The 22,325-nt window shown below is 41.5% G+C and overlaps 1 protein-coding gene across 2 annotated transcripts in view; it reads left to right on the top strand.

Moving 5' to 3' along the window:
* WNT10A (Wnt family member 10A) overlaps nucleotides 1-21,100 on the top strand; it is a 66,107-nt gene extending 45,007 nt beyond the window's left edge. For both annotated transcript variants that reach the window (XM_026665559.2, XM_087950404.1), the window contains exon 4: nucleotides 17,744-21,100. In XM_026665559.2, the coding sequence (XP_026521344.2) occupies nucleotides 17,744-18,211 (468 nt within the window). In that variant the 3' untranslated portion in view covers nucleotides 18,212-21,100. The remainder of the gene's footprint in view (nucleotides 1-17,743) is intronic.
* The last annotated feature ends 1,225 nt before the right edge of the window (nucleotides 21,101-22,325 follow it).

Genomic DNA, 22,325 nt, shown 5'->3' with positions numbered 1-22,325 from the left:
CAGAGACTTCTCATGCCATTGTTTATGCTCCACCTGGTTAGCTTTTTCCCCCCAGACTTTTTTAAAATTTGAAAGAAAAAAAAATTGAGTAACTAGCCAGTTTAAAGTAAAGCGGCAGTTGTTAATGTAATCTTCATATCCAAGAGCTGTAGAATCCTGCAATATATTCCAGAGGGTTTTATAGGAGGCTATAACTCAGAGCTCTGTTTGGAAACGTGACTCAGCACCTGGAAAAGGGATAGAAGAAAAAAGTGGTAGAAGGTAGCTTGGGAGCCTAGACGTGTTGATGGGGAACAGCCCTGCTAGTTTGCCTCCTGACAAAAGAGATTTTGTGACTGGCACCATTTCGGGTGAGTGACTATGAGATGATCTCACGATGGCTGTACAAACGTGCCCACCAGCCTAAAAGAGCAGGTAATTGTGTATTAGTATCTAACAACTTTACTCACAGACAAAACAAATCATTTTGTAATTTTAAGCCTGATGACAGGTTTACTTGAGTCTAAGAAGCTCTTGATAAGAGGCTGCTCAACATTGTGATATGGAGCTGGTAATGCCCACTTATTTATTTGAAAATAAATATCTTGCCTACAAACATTTTTTTTCTCCAGCACAGCCTACTAATATTCCAAAATGCATTGTCTAAAAATAGATAATAATTTTTAATTCATTAAAAATAGCAACTATATAGACAATGGTATGGTATATTTCTCAAGGTGTTAAGAATAGGCACTTTACAACATATATTTACTGTGATATACTGTTCCACTGCCCAGAGTACCTACTGATAATAGGCAATGTAAAATTGCTAATGAAATATTGAAAAGTCTGAGACAGTACTTAAAAAATCTGTGCATGGACAAAAATTTCCATCTATCAATTACAAAAGCCACATTGCTTGGATCCGTACATGCCAATTTTATGCCAATAGGGGTACAGTAGTGGTCCCCAATACCCTGTTTGTGGATCAGCACCGGTCTGCAGCATGTCAGAAACAGGGTCGCGTAAACATGAGAAAGTCCACCCATGGGATGCAGGCAGCATGCGAAACCACACCCTCTCTGGTCAGTGGAAAAACCTCTCTCCATGGAACCGGTCCCTGGTGCCAAAAACTTTGGGGGGCATTGCAGTACATCCTAGATTCTTGGAAAGAACTCAGTGCACGTGAAGGCTGACAACAGCTAAAGAACCGGTAGCTCTGATTTCACATTGTTGTTTGTAATAATATAATAATCTATATACTCCTAGAACTCACATTCCCATAACCATAATTTTCCCATAATTGGGAAAAACAGTGCTTCATAGAGCAACAATTTTTAAACCGAGATACCTTAAAATGGGCTAGTTACAGAATGGGATCAAAATTGGAGACTATTGACTCCTGTGGAATTGAAATTTGGCGTAAAACATTTTATGACATAGAAATTATCATGACACAGTTCATGACATAATATAATATATCATAATTTTCTGTGCTGATGTTGGGATGTACCATACAGTTCAATATGGGCTATTTTCAAGGCAATGTGAATGTATACAACCTTTTCCAGTGAAGGCAGTACATTAGAAGCTCTGTCATGGTTGAAGGCATTGAGGAATCTGCTAAGAAAATACCAACGTGTCAAGGGTTGTCTAATAATACATTTAAATTTATCAAAGCTGCCCACTGCCATAGACTCTGTTCTTTATAATAGCCTTATGAACACCAAAACAGCTTGTAAATATACAAAGATTGTTCATAATTAACATCTTTGAGATTTTGCAATGTTTGTGATATACATGTACATATATATACAATCAAATTTTAGATATTATGCAGATACAGGTGTGTTTTGTGAATTCTGCACACAAAACCTCATGCCACACTATGTAATTCATTTCAAAATTACCACAAGACTTTAAAATGCCACACTCAGTTGCATTACATATAACTGTTAATTAATGCCCACGTTCATGTAATGATTTTTTAGTTAAAGAAAACTATCATTTGGGGGGAAAGTATTAGTCAGTCAAATGCATCATTTGATTGTTTTTTATTGTTTAGCAGTGTTGAAAATGTGGAGGGTATGACTGCAGATAGCTGAGGAAAATTTAAACCTTGTTAATCCTGCACAATTAATAATGACATAGGAAAATGTAATGAGAGTTACAATTATTCACTTATCTGTAACAGGAATGTGGTTTTATGATAGCAAAAGACAAATAAGAAGTTATTTGCTTAGGGGAAATATGGCAATGAAGAGTTTCAATGAAAGCCTGGCAAAAATTGCTCAGTGTCTACTTGATGCATATCTGATGCACTTATTTTTAGCATCCTGCAGCCTGAAAATGGGTGTGGGTGCATAGACTTGTCACTGTCTTAAAAAGAATGGGGAATTCCCCTAAGCCAGAGAAAATGTGTGATAATAGAGAAAGTATCTCAAAAGTGTCACTGGATTAGGTTGCTTGCCTTTGCCTGATCATTTGAAAATATACTGCATTATCCTTCAGAGTATTCCATGACACTAAGTCCAAATTGGAATGCGTTGCATTAAATACAGTGGGCCGGAACAAAGCAAGGAACATCTCAAGCGATTATATAGCCATCAACTTTCCTATTTTAGACAAAATATGAAAAGTTGTCAGTCGGGACAGTGCAGCGTGTGGAAAATATGCTCTACCCCTTTAATATTTCTTCTGTAGTAATTCTGTGATTGAATAAGACAACTTACTTATACCCTTGGATTTCTCAGTAATATTATGAGAAAATTTTGCAAGCCATTTATTATGCCGCAGAAGATTATAGGCTTATCACCGTACAGAAGATAAATAGAAACGCTAGATTAACTCAGTGTATTTTGTTTAAGCTGTATTACTTAAAACATTGAAGAAATGAAGTACAGCCTTCTCCGACATAATGATGCTTTCAGTAGAATTGCTAGCAAGAGGACATCTGTGGTCTCAGAGACGTTGATGTTTCCTCCATATATAATAGTTGCTTGAAGTTTATAGGTACCAGATCTGCATGGCACTTAAACAGGGCGAGGTCCATGCATGTATGCAAAGTCTTGCAGAATGCAAATCCAAGCAATCAGATAAAATTAGGACCTAATATCTAACTTACTTACTTAAAACATCTGAATTTAAGTACCTTTACTGTCATGAAACCACAAAATAGACATATTTGCTGCTATAAATTCCTTTAATGAGGAATTAATGTTTGAAGAGGAATGCCAGTTCTGTGAATGGATCTAGAAGAAAGATGACAACATAATCCTTATACAGAAGAGTTTGATGTAGTTGATGAATATCCATTTTGTTTATTTGTTTATTTAACTGCTTGATAGTTGTTCAAGGCACCGTGGGCTACCTCTGGTTGAAACATTGTGGTGCTGAAGATGCTGAGGGGAGCATTTTAAACACATATTCAGAGACACATCCTTAAATGTTCCCCTCTTCAATGCTACAGTGTTGAAGTTGGCAGGGGAGCATATCTGTTCATAATAGTCTGTATAATAAGCAGACGAATATCTACATAGGCCTTTAGTTGAGACTCCAGTTGATAGAATGCCTGATGGATAGACAGAGTTGATAGAGAGGCAAGTTCTTCAGATTTGAGTATACAGAGGTAGTCCTTGACTTACAACCACAATTGAGCCCAGAATTATGGTCATTAAGTTGTTCTTCTATGAAGAAGGCAGATGATATAGAGTCTTGCAGGCATGCTCTGTGAGGATAGACTAAAGTAACTTGGGATGTTTGGTATAAACAAAAAAATGCTTAGGGGGACATGTGATGACCAGGCTCAGGTACATACAATGAAACTGCAAGGAAGAAGCTCAGGAACATGAATGAGAGCTAATTTGATACTAGCCATAAAGATGCTGGTCTAGAAACCAGAGGACTGAATTCTAGTCCTGCCTTAGGCATGAAAGCTGACTGGGTGGCCTTAGATCAGTCCAGTCTAAAGCAAGGCACCCATGCAATCCCAGCTCTCCCCATGGTACTCATGTGGAACATGGGATGCCTCAGCGGGTGGAGGAGGCTTGGGGTGGCTGAATGAATGATTGCAATTTGAGAACTACCTGTAGAAGTGTAGCATCATACCCTGCGATCATTGTAAAATACTTTTGCGATCTTAAAAAAATATACATTACCCGTTTTCTTTGTTTCCTTCTTAGTTTTCATACCACTTGCGTGCAGTTCAAAAGAATGTGAGCCTCTACACAAAGCCCTAAAACTTCCACAACAATACTGATGTGTAGACAAAAGAGCCAAATGGGAGCAAGAGTGGCAGTGCCACATCAGGGTCGTATTCATAGAATGTCACCATTTTTGTAACCTGTTCTTTGTTCATCATTCCTTCTGTCTTTCTTTCCCGAGATAATCCACTGAAGAAGGAAAACTAGAACCACTACACAGTTCTAAGCAGCAACATTCGGCAAGATGGTGAATGGAGTATTATAATACAAGCCCCAGTCTGTTGTAAGGGCATTAATGTTGCACACATCTTCAAAAGGGATGGAGCTTGCATTTTCAATCCTCCCTCCTCCATCTTGCCGATTTTGATTGCCATTTGCCCAAGGTTCTAAGAGCTTTCTCTCTGGATCTACCCATCTTGTATGTATGAAAGTAGAACAAGGTTTGATCACGGCCCTTCAGATATGCAGGCTTCCATCGAGGGCTTTGTTGCAAAGACAGGAGTATCCCCATTCTACTTCATAGACCTGAAGTATTTCCCAACAGTTTTGGAGGCAAATCACAGTGACCTGTTCAGAATTCACCTGTTCCTGCCCATTCAGTCAACTTTGCTAAATCCAACTCTTAAATGGCCACTGTGAGACAAACAAGAATCAGCTGCTCTTTCTGTTTAGCAGGGACAAAGAATAACAAATTTAAACAACAGCCTCACATATTTCTATCTGGCATTAGAAAACACTTTCATAATCCCAAAATGGGTGGCGCAGAGTCAAGGACTAGAATATAAGAAAGATGGTATCTCTATCAGTAAACAGTTGAGAAGAAGCGCTAAACCCAAGTATTTGGCTGCATTTATTTATGTGGATTTACCCTGAGTACATGGATTACATCAAGGGCTTTTTAAGGCTACTGCCAGCCTTCTAGCCAAAGATATCCTTCAGTAAATATGTGGATAAAAGATATCCTGCAGCAAAAATGGGTGCGATTGGAACCGCTGAGTTTGGCAAAGGAAAAAATACAAATGTTGTACATGATTTTTGTCTCCTCCACACGAAGGCAGGAAAAAAAAAGCTTTTTCTTTCCAATCATCTTCGATTTCATTTTTAAGGGGATAGTTAGCATTTGACTGCTACCTGTAAGTCTGTAGTTCATTTACTTAATTAATTGCATGGGCCAGGATTACTTAATAATGTAAATTATTTTTAGTAATTTAAGGAAATTGTACAGAGGGTCCTCGACTTACAACAGTTCATTTAGTAACCACTCAAAGTTACAATGGCACTGAAAAAAGTGACTTACAGTTACAACCTCCAGTACCCCCCCATGATCATGTGGTCAAAATGCAGCTGCTTGGCTGGTTCTTATTTGTGACCATTGCTGTGTCCCAGGTCATATGATCACGTTTTTCGACTTTCTGATGAGCAAAGTCAAATGGGGAAGCCAAATTCACTTAACAACTGGGTTATTAACTGCAGTGTTTCACTGAACAACTGAGGCAAAATTTACTTGACAAATGTCTCACTTAACAACAGAATGTTTGGGCTCAATTGTGGTCGTGAGTCGAGGACTACTCTCTAGTTACAGAGAGGCATAAAAAGACATCCATTTTGATCATTATGATTTTGAAAACTGATGGTACAGGTAGTCCTCAACTTATGACTGGCTGCTTAATAACTGTTCAAAGTTACCACAGACCTCCCAAAGGCTACTTACAACCCATCCTCAAATTTAGGATAGCCACCACTCTGTGTGGTTGCATGATTTCATTGGCAACTGGCTCATCTTCACAGCCATTTGTAGCATCCCATGATCGCATAACTGTGATTTGCCTTTTTTTTTTTTTTTGCTTATTTCTGGCATTTATGTACAGTTCTTGCCAAAAAGTGTCCATTGGGGAAAATTTACTTAATGACCTTGGCATCCACTTAATGACCACGGCAAAAAACATCTAAAAATCAATTCCAAACATGTGATGCCTCAACATATGACTGCAATAATTTATGTCCATGCTTCCAAGGGTCAATCACAGTCATAAGTCAAGAACTACCTGTACTATCTTTGAGGAAGGTTGTTGTGTGTCATCAAGACATATTTAATTCCTATTTACCTCATAAATGGATTTTCTCCATGAGTATCTATCCCTAACTGTTATTTTCTGTCTCCGAGTAAAGTCCTCTTCATCCCTGTGTAAGTGACTCCATCCACCTTTCTGCTGGATGTCCTCTTCCTACCACTTTTCCCAGAATTGGAGCCTTTTCTGAAGAGTTAGGTCTTCACATCATTTGTCCAAAGTAGGATAACTTGCGCTTGGCCATTTGAGCTTTGAATGAATTGATTTGTTGGAGGATTTGCCGGTTTTGTTTTCCGAGGTGCCCACAATATTCCGAGGATAGTATTTAATATTTAACCTAAAAAAATTAAACGATGCAAAGATAGAAGTAAGGCAAAAAACAGCTTGCTACCTTATGAAGATTTCATCCTGTTAATTTTCTCTTTGCTTTGTCTGGAAAAAGGAGATAGCTGGCCAGGCCTGTTCATGGTGACTGTATGGATAAATGGTTTGCATCTCAAATTGTTTCCACAGCCCTTCTAGGGATATATGTTAGGGATAATCTTGATGCACCTTATCTGTTGTCTTCCCCTTCAACCTTTTCCCTAATCTTGCCAAACATAATTTTTTTAAAAAATCCATCAACAATTCAAATAAGATGCCCAAAGAAAAGCCTTTGAAGGGCGCGCCTAAAAATTAAAATTCACAACTTCTGCTCAACTCAAAAGATACTTGGCATAGATCTTGGATTCTTGGGAAGCAAAACAACCTTTAGCCGATTAGTTTATTTTATTAAAAGGGCTTGAAAGTGATGGAAATATTTGTATGGTAAATGGAATTTTATTTTGGATTAATTGTTGTTACTGCTTAAGATAGAGTTGGCTCCCGTCTGCTTGACTCTTGCTGTGCACTGCTTTGCATTAGGTTAGAGAGAATTCCACAGAGAGGGTCATGAATAATAACCATCCTAAATTACCTAATGTAGAATATAATAGAATCGTATGTTGTTAAAAGCATGCACAAAGGAATTAGGATTGTCCTGATTACAAGAAATCCCCTATAGCTTTACATTTATGCAACTTTTCTCTCATTGTAGGGTTTTATTATGAAAAACTCTTTGGGGGAGATAGGTGGTTCAGAAATGTGAAAAAGAAACAAACAAACAGTTAAATACTAGGTGTGGTAACATCTTTTCTCTTTAATCTTAAAAGAGGAGTGGGGAAACTAAAGCCATCCAGTGTTACTGAACTACAACTCCCAGCATCCCCCAAGCATTAATTTCTTTAGTGGGTTGTTTCATTACTAACTTTACTAGTGAGACACACAAAAGGATTCTTTTACCTTCTTTTTGAAGAACAGATTCTGTCTGCTCTTCAAACATCATAAAGGAACAATAGGAAAAGCTCATCGTAGCTTTTGGATTAAGTGTGCCTCAAAACAAATGGCCAACCCCTTAATAGAAGGTCTGTTTCACCAGACTGCAGATGGGTGGGGGCGGTTTGGAGTGGTGGCCCTTGTCTTTGCCAGATCAGAGAAAGATGAAAGGGCACCAGAACCCTCCATTAGCCGCACAACAAAGAACTTATGGTGCACGCAACAATAAAGCGTTTACACCTGAATCTCTTAAGGGAAAGATATTTAGCTGGTAGCAGGTTGTGTTTTGGGTCCTTCTTTTTGACAAGTAGGTTCTGAGGCCTTTTTTTGCCTTGATCTGAAGTGGTGGCTAGATCTAGAGGCTATGGCTTTTGACAGGCGGAAGCCCAAATTCATTCAATTCCCACTTCATTAATTCATTAACTAGCAATTAAAGACGATGCATGTATTTCCCCCCCTTTTTTGCCTCTATGTCATCCATTTGAGGTGGAAAGGTGAAATTAGCACTTAAATGCCTTTAGAGTATTGATGTAGGCGACATAATCCAGGTTAATGACTGTAATACAAGTTAAGCCTTCCTCTTGTAAACAAGGTTGCCCTAAACCTGACCTCCTGGCCTCCTTGACTGAGAAGGAAGGCTGCCTTCTGCTCTCTGCCTGATTCATCAGTGTCAGACCGCTCTGGCACTGCTTTGCATCCGGGTAGTAGCTGTTAAGAGGAGCCTTTGTGACACTTAATCCAAGATGGTTAGTACAAGAACCAGTGCTTTTGAATTGCAGGATGAGGGACCAAAATTAAATGTAGGATGCGCTGCTGCGTAAGATACCCAGAAGGGTTGCAGATTGCCTTTATTTAAAAGAAAGGATGCATAGTCCTTCAGGATAATTGTCAGCAATAAGTCATTCAAATGTAAAATCTGAATCAAATCCTAGTATATAAATTGGATAGATAAATAATCAGCATGGTTGTCTCAGAGGAGGTAAGGAGATGATTCAGTAGATACGCAAAGGATTATAAATATAATTGATTTTTTATGCTGATGATGAACATTTGCTCATTTATGACTGGAGTATATTTTTCTAATAGGGAAGCATGGCAGGGTACCACTCAGAGGATAAACCAGCCACATCTTAGTCAAAAGATGTAGGGACTCTTCTCACCCCTTTGATTTATAGAATAAAAGGAACGTTCTCCTTTTGCTTCTGTGAAGCAGGAAATAGAAGGGTCTTAAATGGGTTGGACTGGCCAGAACCTCAGATTACAAAAGGGATGGCCACTGGATCTCTGCGTGTTACAAAAGAAAGGCAACGAAATTGCAGCTTTGCATACGCCAGCCTTCTCCAAAGCCCGATGGCTTTGTGTAAGTGGATCTTAGATTTCAACCTCTGAAAGAGATCATGTATGTATGTATGTATGTATGTATGTATGTATGTATGTATGTATGTATGTATGTATGTATGTATTATATATATATCCGCCATCGGAAGAATCAGAGCCAGGTTGTACCAAAAGGTCTTTTCAAAGAGATGTCTTTCGTGATGAACACCAAGTGGCCTGTTTGATCACTTGCCCCTTCCCTGGCATTGTGGTGTGACCCACTGTGATGTGAGACTGAATGGCTGGAATTGCTGAATGGCAGAATGCTCTTGAGATAATGCTTCAGTGGGACACTGTGGGAATTAAAATGGCAGCTCCTATCCAGATGTTCAGTGGCAGCATTTCAAAGTCGCAGCGTCCACAGGCTGTCCCGTTAGTAGCCATAGATGTAAAGGGGTCCACAAGGAGGATGTTCTGTGGAATGGCCTTCTTGAACCTGAGTAGAAGCTCCTGTATATTAAGGAAAGAGAGTGTGATGCCTGCTTATATCAAAGGCAGACTGACTAAATAAACCAGTAATTGTGTTACAAATGACCGACATGCTAAAAGACATTTCTTATAACAGATTTGAGACCAATCCCTTCTTGCTACTTTAATTCTAGGCTTTGCTTCTAGGCTTCACACACACACACCCTCCATCCCAGAAGAGTGGGTTTCCTTTCCTCAGGACATAGGCCTCCCATGGGAGGAGAAGACTATAAGCTCCAGCCCCTTCAAGGACCCAATGTTTAAAGGCTTCCCTATGGATTGTTCTCTCTGCCCGATAGAATTATGGTGGAGCTGACAGGCGGTTTTGTTTTGCTTTCATTACAGCTGCCGTTCTGTATATCCACTTACTTGGAAGTAAGTTCCATTGAACTTGGTAGGCTTTTCATCCAAGTAAACACAGAGGAGGATTTGATTCGAACAGCTGCTCTTTGGGATTAGATGCCCTTTGAACAGCTCAACTTTAAAGTGTGCATAATGAGGAGCAGGGATGGGTAGGGGTGGGTGGAGAAAGCTTTGGGAGGGGAAAGAGATTGAGGTGCATGACTTTGGTTGTCTCCCTCCTTATATAACCATCCAGGGTTTTATGGTTTTTTTGCTCGCGCACTACCCTTTACCTAAACTTTAGGAAATCCTCCTGGATGAATGACATTGGCCTACTTTCTCCCTGGAGAAGCTTTGGCCTGAAGAGTTCTGCCTTCACAGGACTGGATCCTTGGCAGGCAGGCCAGCAGGCAGGCAGGCAGTCCCCTTGGAACACACACAGGAAATGGTTTAGAAACCACTAGGTGGGATGCGAAGGGGATAATGGCTCCAGCCTATTAGTGCTCTGTAATTTGGTGCTAATTTTCCTTATTACAGTGTTCTCGCACTGCAGGGGATGGTCCTGTCTTGCTGCCTGGGTGGGGGTTGGGTGGGGGTGAAGGCTGGATCTTGTTGCAGAGTGTAGAGACATCCGAGCCACTGATGGGCAGAGAGGTGGCATCAGAGTGCTTTGCAGGCTGGTTTCCACATGCCTCCTTGGTCCTTTTGCCTCTCCCAAGGCGCAAAGGAGTTCAATTGGCACATGGAGATCATGATGAAGTCAAGGAATGCAACTGTGGCCTTCATGTGATGCCATAGGAGATGCCCACAACTGTGGGCACAGGACACCCTCCCTTGCTTTACCAAATCAGATTTCCAGTCTAATCTAGCGCTCAGCTGACTCGTTGGGACTGCCGTCTTAAACTTTCTGGCAAGTTTTCAATGGCTGCGTGGCTATCCCCCATCCTTTGCTTGAAATATTGAATACGTTGGGGTGTGTGCTTTCTAACCATGGTACTTCTGGTGGATTTCTGCTCTTTGGTTTGAAAGCCTTGGAAGTCTTAGCCATAAGAGGTGAAGGGTTCAGTCCACAACATGGGTGCCTTTCAGACTTGAACCCACCTCCAACTGAAGTTCATCATCAGTAACTCACACGCCAAGTATTAAAAGAAAACCCCTGAAGCTTATAGACGCAAGAAACAAAGTGCTATGGTGATAAAGGCATGCATATGCTAATGGGAGAAATTGCTCAAAGGTAAACATGTCCTTGAGGTGACCTTCACTCCTGGTAATGGCATTGATAATCAGTTTTCAGTAGTTTGCCTTTTTCCAAAATGCTTGATTTTTTTTCACTCTAGCTCAGTGTTTCTCAAACTGGGCCTTTTTAAAAGATGTGTAGACTTCTAAACTCCCATAATCCTCCAATCGGCGTGACGGCTGGGGAATTATGGGAGCTAGAGCCCATACATCTTACAGTGGCTAAAGTTCAGAAGCACTGCTCTAACCAACAGCCTTAGAATTCCCAGATTCCAATAGTAACCATGACCTCCCCCAGTTTGGCTCCTAATTTCAGCCAAAAAGAGGTTAGGCAAAGAAATGCTTATGGTGTTTTGTTTCAAAGAATGCAGGAGTGGAAGAGAAGGGGCTGTACTTCAATACCAGGACCATCAGCACAGTACCCTCTGTCACATTTCTGTCAGAGTAGGACCAGCTTAGCTGTGTGATATGCACAGTTCTTTCTAAGTAGAGAACACTCTTCACTGCAGACTTGTTGCTGCTGAACTTTGTGTACAGGAGGGGAGTGTTACGGTTCGCTTTGACACAAGAGGGTGTTCGAATGTGTCTTTCTGTAACTGCATGCTGCTTCAACATATGTACGTGTAAGCCACAGGTGGTATTCAGCAGATTCTGACCAGTTCTGGAGAACCAGTAGCGGAAATTTTGAGTAGTTCGGAATACCACCTCTGACTGGCCCTGCACCCATCTCTTCTCTGCCTCCTGAGTCCCAGCTGATTGGCTGGGTCTTCTTTTGTTGCCCTGCACAGGAGAACGGAGCTGGAAAGCAGGTTAGTGGGGTGGGGAGGGAATGGAGATTTTGCAGTATCCTTCCCCCAGGAGTGGGGTGGGAATTGAGATTCTACAATATCCTTCTCCTGTCATGCCCACCAAGCCACGCCATGCCCATCAAGCCACGCCCACAGAATTGGTAGTAAAAAAATTTGAATCCCACCACTGATGTAAGCAGTAGTTTTTCCGGCTATCTTCCTACTCTGGCCTTCAGCACTAATTTGGATGTACGACCCTGCTTAGCTTTCTATGGCAGACAAGTTCTATTCACTGCTACCATCTAGCCAGGGAAAGTAATGAGAAGTCCACCTGGTGGAATCTGGTCTCAGAGGCAAAGAATACGGACTTTGTAAACATGGTGGTCAAAATCAAGTTAGTTGATTCTGCGGCACTGGAAGTTCCATCCTAGGAGCATATGACTTTTTTTTTTTCTCAAAATATGCTTTTCGCTAACAGTACAGGTAATCCTTGACTCACGACCACAATTGATCCCAAAATTTCTGCTGCTAAGTGAGACATTTGTTAAGTGAGTCTTGCCCCATTTTACAACTTTTCTTGCCACCGTTGTTAGGTGAATCAGGGCAGCCGTTAAGTTTGCAACATGGTTGTTAAGTAAATCTGGCTTCCCCATTGACTTTGCTTGTCAGAAGGTCGCAAAAGGGGATTCCATGACCCTCACAGGACACTGCAATTGTCGTAAATGTGAGTCAGCTGCCAAGTGTCTGAACTTTGATCATGTGACCACGGGGTTGCTACAATGGTCGTAACTGTGAAAAGCCATCATAAGTCACTTTTTCCAATGCTGTTGTACCCCCGAACAGTCATTCAATGAACTTCATAAGTCAAGGACTAGCTGTAAAACAGCAAACCCTCATTCACGAAGAACTTATATTATAGATAAGCAGAACACGTTTGCAGAGCTTGTAGCAGAAGTATTGTGATCTGCTTGATAGGCCTTATTTTCTAGCCATTTGAGGTTGCACAAACAGATTATCACACAGCTGGTGGATAAATTAGTATCGGGATGATGGGTTGAGTTCAGCTGGGTGGTTCCAAGTTCTAAAACTCAGGGGTGTCAAACTCGCAGCGACACATGGCATATCGGGACATTTTCCCCCTTGGCTAAACTGAGCATATGGGCTTGGCCAGCACACTACACATCCGGCCCGAAGGCCGGGAGTTTGACAGCCCTGTTCTAACCTGATACCTAAAGTTTTAGGTTCAGGAAGTTCTAACAATGTTCTAATCACATCTTTTCTGTGACGCTGTGGCAGAATCCACAGTGCCTTAAACCTTTCCCCCCATACACTGATGTTAACAATCCTTCTCTTGTGAAGAGAGCAGAAAAGGCTGCCATAAGTACAGACCTATGGCAAGTATCTTGCCTAAGTAGTAATTTACAATATTTACTGTGTTTATGTAGTCCGGCAGCCACGGTGACTTTTCAAGGAAAACTGCACTGCACTCCCTGTTTGCCCCAAGGCTGCAGATATGTCGTCTCGCAGGGTGGTGCCTAGGCTGCTGCTGGTGCTGGGAATTTAGACCAAGTCCTTTCCCTAACTTTTTTTTTTTTTTTTTGTAAATTTTATTTGAGTTTTCACAAAGAAATACAAATAAAACATCTTTTTTGAAAGTAGTGTAATCCCGGGTTACATTTCTTCGTACAGACACAAATTCAATTTCATGCTCCTTTTTATGTTCTATTCCATATCTTATTACTATTTTACATTTTCTACATAGCTTCTCCCCTCTTTTAATTTTCTCAATTTTATTTTAATTATCTCATCTCAATTCAAATCATTATATTTATACTTTTTGTCTGTCCTGTTTCAATTTCATATTATCTTTTCTCATTAAACAAAGTTTCTCCTGTAGTTACTGATTGGAGTATGACACCTTTATATCTTTTAATTTTATCCATTTAACTCTTATTTAAGCTTCAATATATACCGTATTTGCCGGCGTATAAGACGACTTTTTTGCCCCGAAAAACATGCCTCCAAGTGGGGGGGTCGTCTTATACGCCGGTATATCCACTGCCGGCTTTTGGATGCTTGTTGGACGCAGCGAAGGTGCCTCTGGCTTCCTGGATCCCCTGCGTCGCTTCCGCTTCATCCCGCTCGCCTCGCTCCGCCCGAGGCTGCAGCCTTACTGCTCTTCCCACGGCCCCTGGCACTCTGCCCTGCCGCTGCAGCCCCAGGGATTTCTGGAGGGCGTTTCCGGTGGTGGTGGGGGGTCGTCTTATACGCCGGGTCGTCTTATACGCCGGCAAATACGGTACCTTAAAGTTGTAACATTCAATATAATACAAAACTTCCATTCGGATTCTGCTTGGTACATTCTTAAAATACACACTATATTCTTTTTAAAAAAAGATTATAAATATATATAGTTAAAACAACACATTCCATTCCAATTCAACTCTATCATTAATGTTAATATTCATTAAAATCTTAACTTCTTTAACATTACTTTTCAATTAAATATCATACTTCTATGGGAACAGTTATAAGCTTTCCATAATTAATTCCCCCCTCCTCTTCACTTATATTTTATAAAACATTAACTAATTAAAATGTTCCTGTCCCTTCCTAATTCAATTCTCTCATTTATTTTATTTCATTTATTTTATTAACAAACATTTCACTAGATTACAGTAACTATTTTATCCCTCATTTTAATCATACATTGTTTCTAATTTTCTAAAATTATTTCTATTACTAATATAACAATACAATCTTATGCACATTTACAGAATCCCTTTTTCAGTTAAATGTTCACCCATTATCTCTAAATAAGCCCTGTTTCTCTATATCTTGTTTCTGTCCTTTGTGACTTCTTTTCCTTTCCTTCTTCCCTCTCTTCTTCTCTCTCCCCTTTTTACCCCTTTGTCTCTCTACATCTATTTCTCTCTTCTGTATTCCCCTCTTCTGTTGTTTTCCAATATTATACTTATTTTTCGAACTATTTTTCTTTTCTTTGGTTGTTTTTTTAAGTCTTAAATTCTCCATTCTCTTTCCCCCCTTTCCTTTTTCTTCCCCACATAGGATTACTTGTTCATTAAAGATGGCTTCTTCTTTGTCCCAGTATTCTTGTTTTGCAGACGTTTCTTGTTGTTTCTCATAGTTCCAAATCTCCATTTCTAAGAATTGAAAAACGAAGCCAAAAGAACCTCTCCCTTCTTGTGCATCTTCTTTGTACTTTTTAAGTTCCATTTTCAATTCATCCAGAAGTAGTGCCATTGTATAAATTTTTAAACAACCACCCGATTGATTTTAATCATTCAAGTGCAATAACCAAGAATCCAAAGATCACCAAGTAGTCCAAATACACACAAACTGTTTCTTTTTGCTTTTTTTTCACTTTCTCTTCCTGGGGTTCTACTATTTATTTGCCAAGTTTCAGTTAAAATGTATCTTTTAGAAGTCTTGTTGAGGTTTTACTGTAGATTCCTTTTAATTCCAGGCAGTCTCCTCCCTTTTTTCCAGATCCTGCCCTTTTATTCTTTTTCTCTCCTTTCCTGCTTATAAAAAATTTTTTAGTGTCCAGAAATCTTTATTATCCCTTTGACATTTTATTTTATTTTCAGCTTAATTGCCTGGTGATGTCAAAGCGGATTTCCCCCCCCCCAATTTCTTATTTAAGTCTCTTAGTTGTCAGTATAGTCCTTTCCCTAACTTTTATGAAGTTGGGGGGCAGCTGTGTTTCTCTAGGTTGAAACACACTGTAGCAGGGGTATCAAACTGACATCATCATGGCGGCGTTACGTGACATATTGTGACTTTTCCCCCCTTCGCTAAACTGGGTGTGGGCATGGCCAGCACGTGATGCATCCAGCCCACAGGACGTGAGTTTGACAGACCTGCATTGTAGCATACTTTAGTCTAGTCACCAAGCAGGTAATGGGCAGGGGAAGTGAGGTCCTGCTCCAGAAGTGGTATTCAGCAGGTTCTTCTGACCAGTTCTGGAGAACCAGTAGCGGAAGTTTTGAGTAGTTCGGAGAACCGGCAAACACCACCTCTCACTGGCCCCGCCCCCATCTATTCTCTGCCTCCCGGGTCCCAGCTGATTGGCTGGGTCTTCTTTGGTTGCCCTGCACAGGAGAACGGAGCTGGAAAGCAGGTTAGTGGGGTGGGGAGGGAATGGAGATTTTGCAGTAACCTTCCCCTGCCACGCCCACCAAGCCATGCCCACAGAACCAATAGTTAAAATTTTTGAATCCCACCACTGTCCTGCTTTCTCTAGCTTTAAAGTCCTGCTCCCTCTAGCTTTAAGAAACTGGCTTTTATCCCTGGTCAGTCACTGTAGTTGTGAAGGAAACCATGAGATCATTAAGTGAATCTGGCTTCTCCATTGGCATTGGTTGTCAGAATGTCACAAAAGGTGATCATATCACCCTGGGACTTTGCAACCCTCTAAATATGTCTAAAAATTGTCATAAATATGAGTCAATTGCCAAGCGTCTGAATTTTGATCACGAGACCACAGGGATGTTGCAATGGTCATAATTGTGAAAAATGGTCATAAATCACTTTTCTCAGTGCCGTTGTAACTTTGAATGGTCACTAAATGAACTCTTGTAAGTTGAGGACTAACTGTACTTTTCTAGATGGGATGGGAAGTGAGGGGGGACATAAGATACAGTTATTCAGATGGTGGGTTTAATTTTTGTTAAATTGGCTGTCCTGTCTGGAGAAAGCCTACAAGCCAATGTTTGCACTTTTTACCTGTGCAAGCCTTCATGGAATGCCTTGTGGCCAGCCTCCGCGATAAGGAGATGGAGGAGAAGAATGTTGTCTTTAGCTTATTTAAAGCCATTTAAAATCCCATTCTTTGAATTTTGTTCTAAATATAAGGTGATGACACATTCTTGTTGAAATAATAACTTCACCTCATCCTGCAAGTCTGTAAATGATAACCCCAAACGATCTGCAGTCTTGGAATCTCTCAGCACATGTTCTTACATGTACTGTACTTGGGAGCATTGCATAAACTCTCTTCACCTCTTAATGCTCCCCGTGGCTATCTGGAAGGCTCGCCTTGACGCTCCATTCTACGCCTTTTAGTCTAGTATGCTCGGCGAACCTACTTGCTACCATGGTTAGCCTGTGGTTCAAGAAGTTAGGCACATCTGGAAAGATGGTTAAATTGATCAAGTGAACACAGTCAGTACAACCAATCTCTTATACAACTGCTTGACTAGGTTGCATAAACTATACACAGAGGAGTTGTGACTATTTGTTTGCGCTTTCAGGTCAGTCCTGGTGACGCTTGGACAAGTCTCTGTAATTTTCCTGTCCATATTTTAGAAGTGGGTTACCATCAAGTTCTTTCTAGGGCTGAGAGAGAGATTGGCCCAAGGTGACCCAGATAGCTTTGGGCCTAAGGTGGAATTAGAATTCACAGACTCCCAGTTTCTAGCCTGGTACCCTAACCACTACACCAAACTGGTGGTGCCAGTGGTGGGATTCAAAAATTTTTACTACCAGTTCGTGGGTGTGGCTTCGTGGGTGTGGCATGGCTTGGTGGGTGTGGCTTTGTGGGCATGGCAGGAGAAGATTACTGCAAAATCCCATTCCCTCCCCACCCCACTAACCTGCTTTCCAGCTCCGTCTCCCTGTGCAGGGCAACAAAAGAAGACTCAGGAGGCAGCGAATGGATGGGGTGGGGCCACTCAGAGGTGGTATTTGCCGGTTCTCCGAACTACTCAAAATTTCCGCGACCGGTTCTCCAGAACTGGTCAGAACCTGCTGAATACCACCTTTGGTTGGTGCTCTTGTGCCACTAGCACAAATTGTCTCCAAGGGATGGGGTAAGCCAGCTAGACAGAATTGAACCGGATGGAGCTCAGTCCTTCTGCATGATGCTTGCGTTCTTCTGACTGCTGTGTTCTTGTGCTCCTGACAGGTGGTGATGGAGAACATGAAGCGGAAATGCAAGTGTCATGGAACTTCAGGAAGTTGCCAGCTGAAGACCTGTTGGCAGGTGACTCCTGATTTCCGGCTGGTGGGTTCTGTGCTGAAGGATCGCTTCCATGTGGCAACACTGATCCGGCCCCACAACAGGAACACTGGGCAGATGGACGTGGGCCAGGCCCGCCACCGGCGTCGTGGTGGCGTCAGTGACCTGATCTACTTTGAGAAATCACCTGACTTCTGTGAGAGGGAGCCAAAGTTGGACTCTGTGGGCACCCAAGGGCGTTTGTGCAACAAGACCAGCCCAGGCATGGACAACTGTGAAAGCTTGTGCTGTGGACGGGGACATAACATCCTGCGGCAAACACGCAGCGAGCGATGCAACTGTAAATTCCATTGGTGTTGTTTTGTAGCTTGTGAGGAGTGTCGACTCACAGAGTGGGTCAGTGTCTGCAAGTGATATATCTGCGTCCTTATAGGTCCAGCAAAAGTACCATTGTTTGCCTTTGCAGCACTAAGGACGGAGCCTTGCATTAGCACAAGGCAGGGTTTGAGGGAATTGGTACGTGCTAATGTTTCACATCTCCCATCCCTTCCTTTCTGGCCGGTTACATGGGCCCTTGATTCCAGAAGGTCCTGTTGTACAGATTTGAGCATTGGCCTGGCACTTTCAAAACACCAAGACCTGTATAAATATAAGATAATATAATCTTGCTGGAGACCCTGAGGTTGTCTCTGGCTGTTTCTAAGCATTGACACCTTCAGCCGTGCTTCTCAAGTCTATAAACTGCAGTTCCTCAGAAAACAGCCGTCATTCCCACCATGTCTCCTTTCAATTTAATGCCTTTTAAATCCAACACTGAGAACATGGGGTGGGGGGGTTTAAAGGAATACTATCAAATACCTGTTAACCTAGGCCAGATTTGTTCCATTCCAGTTAAAGTGCTAAGTTGTTCAGGGGAGAACAATGGAATAAAATGCAATGTTAGTTGAAAGAAATGTTTCTAAAATGAGATTGACAAGTTGGGGGTACGGAGCTGTCTCTGGGACAAGTGCCACAGGCACTGAGTGCAAATACTGTGGTTCTTAACTTATTTTATTATTGTGCAAATAAAACACAAATCCAAGACAGTAATGTGCATGTGTATACCTGAAGTAGAACCATGGAGTGATTTGTGAGGACTTTCCTTCAGATATTTATGTCATCCTTTCCCCTTTGTGCACCTTTGAGATGTTGTCATTGCAGAATGGACTGGACAGAAAGATTCTGTCTTGAAAGAAAGCTATGCCTGTATTCTCTCTCCTTTAAGCTCCTGGGTTGAGCTCCTTTGGAAGAGCCACAAATGTTTGATGAGAATTCAAATGAGCCTTTCCCAGCTGGGATGTTACACTTATGATTTCCACATGCAGAGACTTGTGAGCTGATTGGCGTGCGGAGTTAGTCATGATGTTTGTAAATTGTTTTTCAGGGGAGTAAACACATTACTCTGCTGCAGGAAAGGTACTATGAGACTTTAAAACGCCTCTAACGTTGTGGATAACAGGTGACAATGCCAGATTCATGAAATGTTATCTTAACTTACAGGCCCACATGGCAAAGATTGTCATCTGTAAAGTCTGTGCAGATTAAAATAAGAAAATGGCAATTGTGTGGTTCAAAATATCTCTCTATGTATTTTCTATAATAATGCCCCTGGCACTGTGCCTATATATGTAGGATTGTGCATTTTGGGACCAAATGCATTTGATGACTGGTTTGGACCCTGAAAATTCATGCTGGAATCCTTAGTTTTTAAGGTGCCACAGAACTCACTGGTTTTGCTAACAAGGTTATCCTGCTAGAAGCCTCTTGTTTTTGTTGCACATTCCGCAAATTAATAGTGCAACCCAGGAAAGTTTAACATGTTTGTTGTAGTGAAGCTATAGGGGTATCTGGCCAGGAACTTACTGCACTCCAGAAGAAGTCTAGGGACTAGGACAGAGGTCCCCAAACTTGGCAATTTTAAGACTTGTGGACTTCAACTCTGGGAGAATTCACAAGTCTTAAAGTTGCCAAGTTTGGGGACCCCTGGACTAGGATGATGCTGAGAAGAACCTGCTTTTAAGATAAGCAGGATGACAGTTTATGTTGGAAGGGACTTTCCTTCCATGGATAAGTAAAGCAGTAGCCCAGGTTTGCAAGAGTGCCATTCATTCTTAAGCATTTGAAAGAGAATATTCTTCTCTAGAACTTAGCAATAAAAATATTGGGCTGTCAATGTCCTAAAGGGAGGGAGTGCTTCTCTTGACTGCTTAGAAAGGGCTCTCATAGAATGGGTGAGCAGGATTTGGTGTTGATATACGAATGATGAAAATGGAGTGAGAAATAAGTAGCTGTTCTAAGCAGCCCCAGCTGCCTGCTTTGCCCTTCCTGGGCTAGGTGGTGATGAATCACCTGATTGGTATTGTGCACTGTCTGATAAATCCCCACCCTGCCTGTAATGTCAGCCCAGAGGCTATGCAGCAGGAATAGGAGACAGGAAGGAGAGGGAAGAGTGGGCAGCCTGCATCTGCCTAGCCAATGGGGAGCTTCCTGCAGCTGCACTTCACAAGGGTTTTCAGGCGCTTCAAGGTTGGCAGTGGGTTTGCAGGCAGCCAAGGAGTTGTGGGAGGAGGGGCCAGTCGTCTTCCCAAATGCCTTTCCTGGGAAAGGCACACTTTGATTCTACTTAGGGGTCTCTGTAAGAGCAAGCCCTTCCATTTCAGGTACCTTTGGAAGAATAAGAAGATGTAATAATGCGGCTAAGAGCCCAAGCCAAAGTCCTGTTGAAGGTCTTTCTTACTTCCCACGTAGGTAGCCAAACATAGTTTGCTTCTAGCACCACCTGTGATAGCTTGTAACTCTGGTGAAGGCTTTAGTTACCACTCCTTTTTCAGGCTGGAGATAAGTTGCACCAGTAGGATTTTGTCTTGTCAGGCATACATTAGGTCAGGAAAAGTGAATCTTGAAAATGGAGATTGCCTTCTGATGTATTGGATAAACATGTATGTATGTACATATGTAACTGAACGCATAACCTCCAGGTATGGTGAACTTTGATTTTCTTTGCCTCTAGCCAGTATAGTTTTGACTGCAACCTGCCCCTGAGGCTTCTCAATAATATTCAGGGTGGCTCTCATCCAGTATCTGACTTGGATCTCGTTTTTAAATGGGCCATTTAAATGGAGGTGGAGGGAACTCTACCAAATGCTCTCAGTCCCTTTTAGACATGTCAAAAGTCAATAGGCAGCATTGTTTCAGGGGGTTGACCTTGCAAAAAATGTGTGACTGTTGGAATTCTATTGCAATTAAAGCTTGATTGGAAGAGAATTTGGCTTATTTTCTTCCATCTCCATTCCATTTTCATTTATTACATTTATTCTATGATGCCAGAACCAGGAGCAATGTTAAGCATTCGATTCGTATTATGTTTAATCTGTGTCCCAATTCTATACTCTTTTTATTTATTTATTTTAATATATAAAAAAGGTCAAGGAATACCTTTACAAAGGTATTCATCACACCAAAGCTTTTACATTTTTTTTCCACCACATACTATCAAATTGCAATTTGCATGTACGTAAATCAGTTTGACTAATCTTAGAAGTGGAGTGATTAAGCAGATGAGCAGAGATAAGGTCTAAATATCTGAGACTTTGAACAGAGGAATAGATTTTCAAATATAGAAAGAAGGGAACTTCTTCAGACGACAGGTAGTCATCATTTAGCATCTGTCTCAGATAGTGACCATTCACAGTTACAAAGGTGATGAAAAAATGACTTTGTGATCAATCATCACATTTCTTCTGACCCTCACAGGTCTATAAAGCAAAGGAAAGCTAAAGTAAGACCATAAGCACAGTCACTTTTGCACTTAATGGCCACTTTGCTTAACAACCAAGTTGCTGATCCTAATTGTTCCTAAATGAGGACTATATTGTGCCACTGACGGGAAAATCATCCTTTCATCCTGGTATCCCCTCTCTTTCTCTCCCTCCCTCCCTCCTCTCTTTCTCCCTCCCCCCACAAAGGAGATGGCCTCAGCCAACAGTGGCAAGGTTTTTGTATTCAGTCAAGAAGCAGGGAGCTAGTTTGCTTCCCAAGAACCACGCAATGTAAGAGCTGTTGATGAAGCTTCAATCTCTCTCTCTCTCTCTCTCTCTCTCTCTCTCTCTCTCTCTCTCTCTCTTTCTCTCTCTCTCTCTCCTTCCCTCCCTCTCTCTCTCTCTCTCTCTCTCTCTCAGCGTGCTGTGCCCATTTCCTTTGTCTACTTGTTGATTTCCGAGGTTGATATTTAATTCAAAAAAACATTCACAAAGCCCAGGGTGCCATCTGCAGTTTTTGAGATAATATACCCCAAAGGGAGGCATGATGATGAAATCTTCCGTCCATCCTGTTTGATACTCAGAGACATCATTCTTCCCTGGCGCACTCCAGTCTCTTGAAAAGCATGGAAAGAAGGGGATGTCGAGCTATTAGGAGAAATAACTGTTGTCAGAAGATAGGGGAAAGTTGTCTTCTGCCAACAGTTATCTCTCCTAATAGCCTGACATCC

The sequence above is a fragment of the Notechis scutatus genome, chromosome 1 (assembly GCF_049901735.1).
Source record: "Notechis scutatus isolate UNSWTSFEM ecotype Mainland chromosome 1, rNotScu1.2, whole genome shotgun sequence".
Lineage (NCBI taxonomy): Eukaryota > Metazoa > Chordata > Lepidosauria > Squamata > Elapidae > Notechis > Notechis scutatus.
The sequence above is the reverse complement of the archived record's forward strand: the minus strand, read 5'-3'. Positions and strand labels throughout refer to the sequence as shown.